Source organism: Sinocyclocheilus rhinocerous, unplaced genomic scaffold (genome assembly GCF_001515625.1).
Source record: "Sinocyclocheilus rhinocerous isolate Xijiao unplaced genomic scaffold, SAMN03320098_v1.1 scaffold97, whole genome shotgun sequence".
Classification (NCBI taxonomy): Eukaryota; Metazoa; Chordata; class Actinopteri; order Cypriniformes; family Cyprinidae; genus Sinocyclocheilus; species Sinocyclocheilus rhinocerous.
The window spans coordinates 1,601,791-1,615,867 of NW_015666183.1; the positions used below are offsets into that span (position 1 = coordinate 1,601,791).

Below are 14,077 nucleotides of genomic sequence, written 5' to 3' on the forward strand. Positions count from 1 at the left end.
CAATGGTTACCTCCAAAATAACACGTGCAGCCATCATCGCTTTGCATCAAAATGGCCTCACATGCAAGAAAACTGCTACAAAGAATATTGCACCTAAAAGAACCATTTACCGGATCATCGAGAACTTCAAGGAGAGAGGTTTGACTGCAGTGAAGAAGTCTTCAGGTGGTGTCAAGAAGGGCAGCAAAGAAGCCACTTCTCTCCAAGAAAAACCTCAAGGACAGACTGAAGTTCTGCAGGAAGTACAAGGATTGGACGGCAGAAGACTGGTGCAGTTATTTTCTCTGAAGCTCCCTTCCGACTGTTTGGGACATCTGGAAAATCGATTGTTCGGAGAAGAAAAGGTGAACACTACCATGAGTCCTGTGTTGTGCCAACAGTGAAGCATCCTGAGATAATAATAATAATTATTACTGATAATAATCAAAACATTAATAATAAATAAATAATTGTTACTTTATTATAAATGTGAACGAAAATCCATAATTATAATAGCCTAATAACATTAATAATAAACACGAACGAACCCAAAAAAAATTCTCAATTTAAATACATTTTATTTTTTTAATTCTTTTTTTCATTTATGTATATATGCTGGTAGGGGCGCATTAAAATAAATTTTCTCTCACTGCTATGTTCTTCCACACATGCATACGCATTCAAACATGTCCTCATGTCCCTACAGCATGATGTTCTGACGGGCTGTTCTTAAAAGTTGCTGGTAGGCGTTCATACACACCCGAGTCTCCTCAAATAGGAGCACAGGCGGAACATGTGACTGACGCTGGACATTCACTGGCTTCTGGAAGGGGGCGGTGATGCCGTGACGCAAGCCGAGCGCTCGTACTTAAAGCACGCGGACAGCAGAGTTTAGATAGACTTTAACACCTGCTCGAGAGACAGCCAGACTTTTGGAGATACGCGCCAGTTGCGCGAGACAGGGTGTGATTGCGCGTGAAAAGTTACGCCTTTTGAGGATTGCCAAGGGGACGAGGAAGGTATCTGCTGATTGAGTTTGAGTTTCGCAGCGTCCATGTCTGACATATACAACCTGGACTCGCAGTGCGTAACGCCACCATGCAACATGAGCTGGGCCATGGAGCCTGCCAACTTCTATGACAATAAAATCATGCCAGGGGATGTCAAATCCGGGGAAGAGCATGTCATGTCCGAGGACAACAACAACAACAACAGCAGCATGATGGAGCTCAGCAACGCGCCTGCCATCTACGATGATGAGAGCGCCATCGACTTCAGCGCCTACATCGAGTCCATGTCCACGGTTCCTCTGGAGATCTGCAACGACGAGCTCTTTGCAGACTTGTTCAACAACACCGTGAAGCAAGAAAAGCCCGGCTTTTACCTGCCGAGCGCTTTTGCGCAAAAGAGCGCGGAGAGGCTCCAGCACCAGGATGGGGGCTTTGGCAAGGGCGCGTTTTGCGCACCGATCAAGAAGGAGGCGAACTGGAGCGACAGCGAACTGTCCTCTTCCTTACCATCTCAGATCGAGACGTGCGCGCAGACGAACGTGAGCCTCATGCACACGGGTCAACCTACACCTCCCACCACACCAGAGCCAGAACCCGTCACCCAGAGGAGGCTGGGAAAGGAAAAGGGCAAGAAGTCAGTCGACAGGCACAGTCCGGAGTATCGGCAGCGGCGCGAAAGAAACAACATCGCCGTGCGTAAAAGCAGGGACAAGGCGAAGCATCGCAACCTGGAGATGCAGGAGAAGATGCTCGAGATGAGCGCCGACAACGAGCGTCTGCACAAAACCATCGATCGGCTGACGCGAGAACTCAGCAGCCTCAGAAACTTCTTCAAACACATGCCAGACACTTCGTTTGGGACTGCGGCGCGCGCGGCTGTTGACAGTCGGTGACGCACGTCGGGGAAAGAGAGAGAGCGAGAGCTCCCCAAAAACCTTGCCAAAAACATACCTCAGTGAACTTGAATTACTATGTTCTTCTGTAGCAGACTTGCATTAAGTTACACATTGGATGATGGACTTTGGCACCGCATGGTGTCGTCGTGATTATTTTTGTGAATGTTTTTGTATTCTAAATTATTACAGAAAAAACTTCATATATGTTTTTATGGTACCCGTTTTATAATTCCCAAAAACTTCCTATTAATGCCAGAGCATGTTTGAAATTGTACAGTGTGTACAAATGTATAATAAAACGAAGTGAAATTTCCAAAAAGATCCATGTGAACTCGCATGTGTGCACGGGGGCGGGTCTGAGGGGGCGTGGTCTGTTGAAAGGTGTAGCTGTCAATCAGCTCGACGGGATCATGATTCGTGAGTACAGAGATTTCTAAATGTAATACTTAAAAAAGTCACGTGGGTTGTAAGGAACAGCGATTTCGGATTTAAGAATAAAATAAGGTTTGTGGTAAACACTAGAGAGACACATTTCCAAATTTCAGATTAATTTGCCAGACCTCAAGATAAATTCTGAAGCTGCTGGTTTTGCTTTTAAATAGAAGTTGGTAAATAAGGGCTACAACTACTACAAAGGTACTTGACGGATTGATGCAACTTTTTAGAAAGAAAAAAGAAAAAAAACAATGGTATTCACAGGTGAATACAAAAGGAGTAGCATTTGATCCTAGTTTACAGTTAGACCCATTCATAGAATTAATTCAATGGCATAAATAATTAATAATAATCATTAAACATAATAAATATTCATAGAACATATTAGGTTTTATTGTGTACTTGTCAAATTAGGAATAAAACCAATTTTGCATACTAGTTATTAGACACTTAAAAGTGGTTGTGAAGAAATAATATTGGTTTATCTTTCATGAAAATGACTTGATCAGTTATTTGGTGGCATAAAACATTTATTTATAGTGGATGTAGGTGTTCAGCTGTCATAGAGAGCAATAAATCAATTACTGTACAATTAACTTAAACACCACCATAATATAGATGCCATCATTTGATTGACAACACAAAAATCTTTTATCAGCTGATACTGGACATCACATGAGCATCTTTCATACTAATATTATTAGTTCTGGTTTTCTTAACAGTTTCAAAATACTACAGGCTCCAGAATGATCATTGGTAAAGTTATTCTAGCACTCTACACTTTTTTGGCTTATTTACATACATTTGGAAATAAGGCAAGACTAGTGTTGACGAATCATTCTTTTTAAACCATGAAATGAACAGATAAGTGTGCTAGTAGTCAGTGCAGGTCACACTCCTCCAAACCCATCCAAACAGTGTGACTTCTGTTGACGACGTGGACGAAGACGCTGAGAGGACCGATCTCCGACCCAAGAACATTTTCCACACTGTAACCCTGTCAAACAAACAAACAATTAACTGTGAATTAAAAACAGAAATGGTTCTAAATGACTGACACTTTCACTCTGCTAGTTCAGAATCTTACCTCAGTCCAGCTTGAGTTTAAAAGAGATTTAATGGTCTTTTGCTGCAACTGAAACACATGAATGCATTAATATCATAATTTGATTCATACGATGTGGCAGGAATATGAAAAAAGCATTTATATTTTCTGTTAACTCACACACAACCCTGGAAATCATTTAGACTCTGAAGGCCTCAGGAAATCAACCCTCTGACCTCGTCTAATCAAGCATCTTGAGACATTTACGCTTGACAGCATTAGACAAAATAATGTTACAGGCTTCTTTTGCATAGTGAAAACTAAATGCATTATAAAAATGGCTTAGCATTAAGTAAATTCTTGTTAAAGGGGTCATATGATGCTTTTTTAAAGATCATTATTTTGTGTATTTGGTGTAACAGAATATGTTGACATGCTTTAATGTTCAAAAAACACATTCTTTTTCAAATACTGTACATTATTGTAGGTCCTCTATGCCCCGCCTCTCTCAAACGCTTCGTTTTCTACAAAGTCCCTCCTTCCGACAACTTAAGACTATGAGATTTTGTGCTCAAGAAACAAGTCAAAATAACAATAAGAGACAAAACTCACAGAAACTCACAAGGCAAGACCAGTGTTGACGAATGATTCTTATTTAATTTATTTACATTTAAGATCAGAACATATAAATAGGGATGCACCGATACCACTTTTTCCAGTACTCGCCCGATACCGATACTTTTATTTTTGGTACTTGCCGATACCGATGCCGATCGGCGTTTGGTATCGGGGCATTTTAACGAGTACGAGTACGAGTACAGGAGACCAGTATCGGGCCCGATACCGATACCAGTATCGGTATCGGTGCATCCCTACATATAAACTTTCCCTTTCATGCCTCATCATTTACTGAGTGGTCCAAACTTGTCACAAACTTTATTCCGGTTCTGTGGATGAAACTCATTTCTGATAACGTATGAGAGATATCTTGTTAAATCTGTTCCATAATATGTGACCCTCCGCTTTCGCTGAAATTTCCAGGAAATAAAACAGAAAGAAGATAAACACTAGATGAAAAACTTTTGCATTTCTGCACGAGTGATAAAATCATGCTAGCTTCGCTTTCTCGAGTGTTTATAATCATCATTTTAATGTCATGTGAGATGTAGACGCAGATGTCTTAGAGTTTGTTTTCAAGAGAGCAGAATTAAAAGAATCGAAACACGAAACCTGTCATGAAGTGGTCTACGTCATATATCAGCTCAAAATATATATTTACATTAATAAAACGTACTATTATGATTTTATGACATTAAATATGACGTGATCATGCGAAAAATACCATTCACATTATCATTATGTGCAAAAAAAATTACTTCATTATTTAAATAGTAAAGTATGTATATATCATACTAGTGTTTGCTGTACTGTTTTTAATTTATGCTATAAAAAAAAAAAAAAAAAAAACCTGGATTTGATTTTTCGGTAACATGTATAGGGACCAATTCTCATTATTAACTAGTTGCTTATTAGCATGCCTATTATTAACATATTGGCTGTTTATTAGTGCTTATAAAGCACATATTTTGCATGACCATATTCTACATACCTAATCCTAATTTAACAACTACCTTACTAACTATTAATAAGTAGTAATTAGGAGTTTATTGAGGCAAAAGTCATAGTTAATGGTTTCTTAATGAGGAGAATTGGACCTCAAAATAAAGTGTGTGACCGATTTTTCTATAACAGTAATACAAATCTGATACTTAAATTAATGCAAATTATTTAAACTGTAAAGAATTTATATATCATAAAAATGTCTGCTGTACTTTGTCTTATTTATTATATTAGGTCTGCTGTTATTTATGCTTTGAAAACAAAATAGACATGATTTTTCTTTAACAGAAGTCAAAAGCTGATTTCATTTAAATTAATGCAAATTATTGTATAAAGTATGTATATATCATACTAGTATTTGCTGTACTCTTTAATTTATGCTTTTTTTTTTTTAAACCTGCACCTGATTTTTCTGTAACAGTAATGAAAATCTGATATCATTTAAATTAAATTAACGTAAATTATTTAAACTCTAAAGTATTTATATAGCATAAAATGTCTGCTGTATTGAATTTAATTGATTCTATTTAAAAAAAAAAAGAATAAATAAAAACCTGGACCTGGATTTTTCTGTAACAAAAATTAAAATCCGATAGCATTTATATGTCATAAAACTGTCTGCTGTATAGCATTTATTCTACTAAAAAAATTAACCTGATTTTTCTGTAATAGCAGAAAAATTGGACATGATTTTATTTTGAAATAATGAAAATTTAACATCATTTAAATTAATGCAAATTATTATCTGCTTCACTTCATTTTGTTTTTTTATTACATATATATGACTACATCATGTCGTCAGTGGGAATGAATATTTTCCACATACAGCAGCTGAAAGCATCTCACCTTGATTTTGACGGTGCAGTGGCTCAGTGAGGAGCAGCTCAGAAACACCTCCAGCTCCATCTTTGTGGTGGGTTCATCCATCACTGCTCCACATGCTAAACAGAGGAATCCTTTCCTAGAAACCAGCACACCAACACACATGCAACTTTTATTGCTGTTTTTCAAATGTTTGTTGTGTCTTTTTCAGTTTGAGGGCTCAAAGGCACCATGATTCATTACTTCAGCTTTACTCTTACACAGGAATGTGAAAACAATTTAGCCATGCAGTGGGTTGTGATTAAACACAATGCAATGGAGGAGTCTTACGCATTAACTCTGAACACATAAGGGTCAACAACCTTACAGACTGCACAAGATCAACACGTGCATTTAGCATTCCAGGACAGCACCATTATTCTGTATATTCTATTTGGCAGATGCTTTTATTCAAAGGACTTGCATTGGATTTCAAGGCATATATATTTTTCATGCAAACCCATAGCCTTGGTGTTGCATCATCTACTGTTTGAGTTATAGGAATGTCTATTTTTAAAGTTGACAAGCAACAGCGTTTTACTTCCATAAACTGACATATTTCTGAATGAACCATGAAAAAAATGTAGATCCTCTGCAGTGAATGGGTGCCGTCAGAATGAGAGTCCAAACTGCTGATAAAAACATCACAATAATCCATAAGTAATCCACACAACTCCAGTCCATCAGTGAACATCTTGTGAAAAGCTGTGTTTGTAAGAAACAAACGCATAATTTAAATGATCATTTTCAGCTTAAGTACGAGTCCATAATTCATAATAACGCTTCCTCCAGTGTTGTCCTCTCACATCAAAGTACAACATATTTGTTTAGAACTGTTTTGGACGGTTTCTGCTTGTATACAGCGTTTGATCTGTGCATATTTCTCTCCTAATTCAGACAAGACAACTTTTCCACTGGAGGAAGCAATATTATAGACAGACGACTCATATTTTAGCAATGGTTTGAAGTTAAAAATGTCTTAAAGGGGTCATATGATGCAATTTCATTTTTTCCTTTCTCTTTGGAGTGTTACAAGCTCTTGGTGCATAAAGAAGATCTGTAAAGTTGCAAAGACTAAAGTCTCAAATCCAAAGAGATATTCTTTATAAAAGTTCTTTAAACCGCATAAACACATTTCATTACACCAAATACACAAAATAATGTTCTTTTTAGCAGCATCATATGACCCCTTTAATGATGGATTTGTTTCTTATAAACATGCAGCTATTCATTTCATAAGATGTTAATTGATGGACTGGAGTGGTGTGGATTACTGTAATGTTTTTATCAGCTGTTTGGACTCTCATTCTGACGGCACCCATTCACTGCAGAGGATCCATTTGGTGAGCAAGTGATGCAATGCTTAATTTCTCCAAATCTGTTCCCTTGATGAAAAAACTCATCTAGATCTCGGATGGCCTGAGGGTGAGGAAATCTTCAGCAATTTTTTGTTTTTGTTTTTGGGTGAACTCTTCCTCTAAGTCTGTTTTTGTGGCTTCGGGAAGAAAATAAAAAGCCACAAACACGTCCCCTATGATGCACTTCGGGAAAACTCAGTTTTCTAACTTGATTCTTAATAAAGAAAGCATTTGGGACTCAATAAACACTTCATTTTACAAGATGACGCAAGTAGGAATTTGCAGCTGTGATGCTGCTTTAATAATGTCTGTAGGCATTAGTTTTCTAGAACTGACGTTAATCTGTCAGCCCATCCTTAACACAGATGCTGTAGGTTGACGTTCACTTAGGATTGTTTCTGGTCTTTAAAGTTCACCGGTTTGGACTTAGAACCGGGTCTAGGAGAACTTTGGACTTACTGATGTTCTCGAGTCTCTAAACTGCAGCTCTCGCAACAGCTGCAGGTGGGCCAGGAGAACGCTGTGCTTTCATCCACTGCTACAACCACACCTGCACATTAACATAAGCAAATTACCCAGAATTAAAATCATTTCATTGACACACTTCATTCAAATCACTTAAACCATGCACTGTTTTAGTAACTAACACAGTAATATGTGCACTCTTAAAAAATAAAAGTTCCAAAAGGGTTTTTTCACAGTAATGTCATAGAAGATTCATTTTTGGTTCACGTTTCAGTGAAAAATAACCATTTTTTGGAACCTTTGGTGGAATCAATGTTAAAGGTTCTTGATGTAACCATAGATTTATTTTTCAGAATGTAGTCTTTGGGAATTGAGCTCATCACTGCTATTTTTACCCTTCTGATTTGACCTACTACTGAGAAATGAATGATGAAATATTAAACACAAATAAATTATCAACACATAATCTATGACTTTGTTTGTTCAGACTTCTGCTGAGAACTTTAAATTTAGGCTCTGCACGGACATTTTCTGACAAATAACATCGTAAAATCAGTAAGACGCAGCACACAAACACACATCTGTGTTACATAATAGACAGCAGGCAGAGTGATAAGACCCCTGCGTGAACCTCTGCTCTCTGGAGGATCCTCCGGCACGCAGCCAGAAGCTGAAGTTGCTGACCACTGCAGAAGATAATTTGTGCTTGTTACACTTTTGAGGCAGATGATTTGTCTTATCTTCAGGAGTTTCAAAGTCTAACACGGAGTGTCAAATATCGCATTTCTATCCTCTAATTGAACATGGAACAATCTAAACATAATGTCTGCGTGGATGACAAAATCAAAGCATAACATGACATAATAGAATCTGTATTTATCGCCTGATGTCCTGGGTTATCCACAGGGATTTCAGCTTGAATAACTTCATTCAGCAGTTTTGAACATTTCCTTAAAACAGATTTAATCTTAATCTGTAATGCATTATGAAAACATGAGCAGGTCATATTTCACCCCAAAAGCAAAAGAAAAAATTATTTATTTCTGATAAAGAAAATAATGCATCTTTATAGGACCATCAAGATTTTGCTGTTTTTGTAATTCATTTAAATAATTTAATTAATTATTTTAATAAATACTACCATGATGTATACATACATTACAATATAATGCAAAATATTTACTTATTACTAGTAATTATTAAAATAATTACTAATATAATTTATTAATTTTTCAATTACAATAATGAGATTATGAAAATAATGTCCAAATGCAGATACACACACACACACCCACACACACATATATATATATATATATATATATATATAATAAAATAAATCAATTAAAAATAAATAAGCAATTTAAAAGAATAAAGAAACATTTTTACACAATATTCACTCAAAGTTCTCTAAAAAATATTCAAAATATTCATTATCCATTGAGAAGTCTGTTGGTAGATTTTCTGGTAAAGATAAAGTATGCCATTTCTGTACCACAAGATAATTTTTGGAAAATTATTATATGATAAATATAATATTATATTTATTAAATGTATTATATATACATTGGAGAGAAATTCTAACTACTTACTATACATACATTTCTGCCATTATTTTCCTGTTTTCTGCCCCTATATGACACAGGCCTATGTGTTTAATCGATTAATATGTCAGACGGTCTCTTCCTGTCTAACTGGACAGCTCTCGGTCAAAAAACAAGTCGCAAATATAAGACTGTTTTCCATTTTCTGAATGGTACATTTTTAGATATGTGGTATTAGTGATGACATTTGAAAAGCAATGAAATAACTCTCAAAAACTATTCATCCTAAGAAAATGGTCAATATTCATGGATCATTAAAAAAATTAAACAATACAGAGAGATGGCATCACTTTGCATGAGTTAATATAATAAGGGAATGAACAGAACACTTTGTAACAAAATGTGACTTTTATATCTCAAAACCAGGCAAGAAGACAACTTCAACATGTGGGAGAAAGATCTTTAAGGAGGAAAAGCAAATAACAAACCACAAGAAGGTCCCTAACAAAGCATCAAGAACAAAGCCTGAGCCAACAAACAACTGGTTTTGTTTAAATGGCCAAACATGCTGTACCCCCCTGAGATCTGGTTCGTACCAACTCCTCAAAAACAAGGGAGGCTGTGGGGGAATATACCAACCTGTGACAGTGCAGAGAGAGTATGGGAGGGTTTCTGGACCCAGGTGGTCCAGTATGATGGGCCGTGGTATGGAGAAGGATGAGTCCTCTGGTTCCAGTTGGATCACCGTCTGTTCCCAGCAGAATATCTGAGCTGGTTTACGAAAAAGGAGCAGTAGCTTAATGTCACGGAATGTTCTACAGTCCTGGCTCTGAGAAATAACAACACTTAGATTAATGTAGGAAAGCTCTAAATCTCAAAATAGTTCAGACACGAAGAAGCAACCACAGAGACTTTCAGCTTGAATGGCTTCCATTCAGTAGTGTTGAACTTTTCCTTAAAAACAGAATTTTTAATGCATTATAAAGCATTTGTGGCTGCATCTCAAGAAAACATGTCCAGGTCATATTTCACCCCAAAAATCAGAAGAAAAAAAAAAAAGGAAGAAAAGTTAAACCTATTTTTAGGACCATTTTGTGACATTATTTATAATTGTTTTTGTTTTTTTAAATTAATTATTTAAATAGATACTACCATTATGTATATAATGCATTATGTAAAATATAAAATGATTTATTCTAACTTATACTTAATAATATTATTATTTTCACATACCAGTAATGATGGTCATGAAAATAATGTCACAATGTATAATGCACTATAATACTTTATAATCAGTGTATTTATTATTATTTGGATACTAATATAGTTTGAATCAGTTTAAATTTTTATATTTTTCGTTTTTCTGTTTATTTAAGGGAAAGTTTGAACTAAAACTAGTAGATAATTTTTGTGTTTTTTATTATTTTTGTTGTATAGTTTGTATTCATTTTGTATTTCAGTTTTAGCACATCAAGTTAAACTAAATTAAAATGAGAAATGTTGCCTTGGCAACTAGATGAAATGACAAGATTTTAGATTTTAATTTGAAGTAACAATTTTTTTATGTTTTTGATTTTTGTTTCAGATTTTGTTAACCTTAATAACTCTTAATAATGCAATTAACTTTTAATTGCAGATTTACAAAATGTGATATATATGGTTATTTTATGGTTATTTGTGTGTGTGTGTGTATATATATATATAGTACAGTGCAAAAGTCTTAGGCCACTAGTATTTTCACAAGTCAGTTATTTCTATGTTTTGCTGTAGTGTGTCAGTAGGAAATATCAGTTTACATTTCCAAACATTCATTTTGCCATTGATTGTAATAATCCAGTGAGATTTTTGTCTGACAACAGCCAGTGCTCCACACAGAGATCTGATCTGATCATCATCAGTCTGTCTGGAATGACATGAAGAAACAGAACAAACTGAGACCGACTCAATCCAGAAGAACTGGGCCAACGTCTCCAAGACACTTCGAGTCAGGTGGTTCATGGCCTCCACGTCGTGCATTAAAATTAGTTAGCCGTGCATTATCCCTTATATATATACTAGGGATGCACCGATACCACTTTTTCCAGTACTCGCCCTAGTAATTAGCAAGTCCTTCGAAATGCACAGTGTCAGTATAAAAAGCTGTGCATGAGACAATACCTTCAGACAGCTGATGTGTTCATGTATGTCTAACAGGTGAAATACCATTCTCCTTCACGGCGTCTCTGAACATCAGAACAGGCTGTGTCTGCAGGGCGTCCAGGGCCTGTGTGACTGAGCTCTGGATCAGGCAGGATGGGCTCAGACACACGGCTACGGTTCTCCTGTTCCCGTCTGTGTTTGGCTCCCTTTGTAGACTGGGATCTGTCACAAACAGCAGCATCTCCCTCTCGCCTGCATCTGAGCTCTGCAAGACCAAAATGCATGTGTAAATCAGTGAAATTTATAAATTAAATAAATTAGCATGAACTGACTTGAGATTTTAAGATTAGCACTGGAATATGCCTTTCAATATATAATGAAATTTTCTCTTTTCAAATATGTAGACAAAAATATTGTGTAAAATTGAGTAGATCTCAAGTGCAGGAATTCAAGAACGAAAGAAATTATTATAATATTTCAATATGACAAAATAATCTATATATAAGGTAATACTATGTTACGGCCCAATTTTGGGACATAACACATAAAAGCATAAAAAGCTGCTCAGATAAACGGAAAATGTCTAAGGAAAAAAAGATAAAAATGTGTTTATAGTAATAAAAAAATTATTTTTATATATTATATTATATTATCTGCATATTATTATATTATATTATATTATTTTTTAATAAATGAGAGGGACACTGGCCTTTACTAGATTGTTTTATAATTCATGTATAAGCAAATTTGTGGAAAATATTGGTGTTTATCAAACAGAGGTCTGAATACACAAGGCTAAATAAAACTTCAATTGTTTTGCCTCATTTATAAAGACATAAATCTGTCATTATCAGAGGAAAAATGCTTTAGGGGCAGTTTCCCAGACAGGCTGTTCCTTCATACACCTACGCTGATGTGCAATGTCAATAGCAAAGCAAACAGAGCGAATCAAAACAAGACAAAAAAGGTTAATCTACTATCCACACGAGTGTGTATGCATGACCCTTAACATCCTACAAAATAAATCCCAGGTTATCAAAGTCCAAAGTCAGAGGGTCTGCTAGATCAGTCAAACAGATTGTCAATGGATGATGTCACTTACGGGAAGCTTGCGACAAACAGCGCGTAAAGCTTTCCGAAAGCTTTTCCAAAGGTGTACAGTTTGGAAGCAACCCTGAGGGATGAAGACTTGGCAAATGTGCTGGGAAAACAGCTACGGTGGGTTCTTTAGAAGACAAACTATAGGCAAAGCTAAGAACTATTTCCCACACTCCTCAAACCAGGTGTGCCAAGACATCCCACAGAGATATAGCTATGATAAAAAATTATCTGATTCATGCATTTGTTGTTAAAATAGGTTGAGAAAACATTACCAGTAATTGTTTATGAACCACGGTGGCCCGAAAGCTACAACGACACCTCGAAGATTCATCCTAAAAAAAACAAAGAAAGAATCATTCAAAAATCTTTTTACATTAAAATAAAATTCTTTCATGGTTTGCACACCACTGCTGGTACTGTTAAAACCTAAAACTATTAAATATCATTTTCATTAATTGAAAAGCTGAAATAAAACAAAATATAAATATCAGATGAAAAACATACATTTAAAAAAACACTTAAAATGTGGAAATATTACATTGGAAAATAAATGAAATAAATACTAAAATAAATAGGTTGAAGTACTAAAACTGAAATAAAAATAAATATTACATATATAGATAATAAATATTTATCAAATAATAAATAATAATACAAATAAATAATAAATATAACAAATAAAATAGCTACTAAAAATGACAAGCACATAACAAAATTACTCAAATCTAAACTAAAATTAAAATGAAAACTGAAAATATAAAGACTGAAGCTCATTCAAAATGAAAACTACAAATGTATATAAATAATACTAAAATAATATAACACTGTTTCACACCTTTCGAACCAATTAATTTTCAATAAATTAACATTACTGGATAATGATCTTTAAAATTGATTAAAAATATATATTTAAAAGTATATATCAAATGATATAATAACTGCACTCATAAAGAGTCATTTTTTAATTATTTTATTTATTTTTGTTCTCAGCATAATTAGTAAAAAAATATATATACATAAAAATCTTCAAGTATATATACACTACCGTTCAAAAGTTTGGGATCAGTAAGACTTGTAATGTTTTTTTCAAGAAGTCTCTTATGCTCATAAAGGCTGCATTTATTTGATCAAAAATACAGAAAAAAAACAGTAATCTTGCAAAATGTTATTACAATATAATATAATATAAAGTGTTACATGATCCTTCAGAAATTATTCTAATATGCTGATTTATTATTAGAATTATCAATGTTGGCAACAGTTGTGCTGCCAAATATTTTTTTGGGAAACTGTGATACTTTTTTCAGGATTTACATCGTAATAATATTTCACAATATTAAATTTTTTAATGTATTTTTGATCAAATAAATGCTGCCTTGATGAGCATAAGAAACTCCTGTAAAAAACATTAAAAATCATTCTGATCCCAAACTTTTGAACAGTAGTGTGTGTGTATATACAGTATATATATATATACGTATATACGCAATATCACTCTCGTACTCGAGTGATACCGGCTCTATATCAGCATGGCTGTGATTAGGCCAGAGGCACGAGGCCGCAGGCCGCACAGCTGCTGATATAGAGCCGGTATCGCTCGAGTACGAGAGAGAGATTGCGCTTA

The 14,077-nt window shown here is 35.1% G+C and overlaps 2 protein-coding genes across 3 annotated transcripts in view; one reads left to right on the forward strand and one right to left on the reverse strand.

The window, feature by feature from the left end:
* Positions 1-851: 851 nt before the first annotated feature.
* On the forward strand, positions 852-2,204 carry LOC107732108 (CCAAT/enhancer-binding protein delta-like). Its single transcript, XM_016543364.1, has one exon. The coding sequence runs from the start codon at positions 1,034-1,036 to the stop codon at positions 1,880-1,882; it is 849 nt and encodes a 282-aa protein (XP_016398850.1). The 5' UTR covers positions 852-1,033; the 3' UTR covers positions 1,883-2,204.
* spidr (scaffold protein involved in DNA repair) overlaps positions 2,039-14,077 on the reverse strand; it is a 76,212-nt gene continuing 64,173 nt past the window's right edge. For both annotated transcript variants that reach the window (XM_016543363.1, XM_016543362.1), the window contains 7 exons: positions 12,726-12,785; positions 11,416-11,617; positions 9,853-9,984; positions 7,664-7,754; positions 5,832-5,946; positions 3,408-3,455; positions 2,039-3,317 (listed from right to left, as the gene is read on the reverse strand). In XM_016543363.1, the coding sequence (XP_016398849.1) occupies positions 3,201-3,317; positions 3,408-3,455; positions 5,832-5,946; positions 7,664-7,754; positions 9,853-9,984; positions 11,416-11,617; positions 12,726-12,785 (765 nt within the window). In that variant the 3' untranslated portion in view covers positions 2,039-3,200. The remainder of the gene's footprint in view (positions 3,318-3,407; positions 3,456-5,831; positions 5,947-7,663; positions 7,755-9,852; positions 9,985-11,415; positions 11,618-12,725; positions 12,786-14,077) is intronic.

Bases quoted from the DNA above. Each gene is read 5' to 3' on its own strand.
- LOC107732108 (XM_016543364.1), top strand. From the start codon at position 1,034: ATGTCTGACATATACAACCTGGACTCGCAGTGCGTAACGCCACCATGC.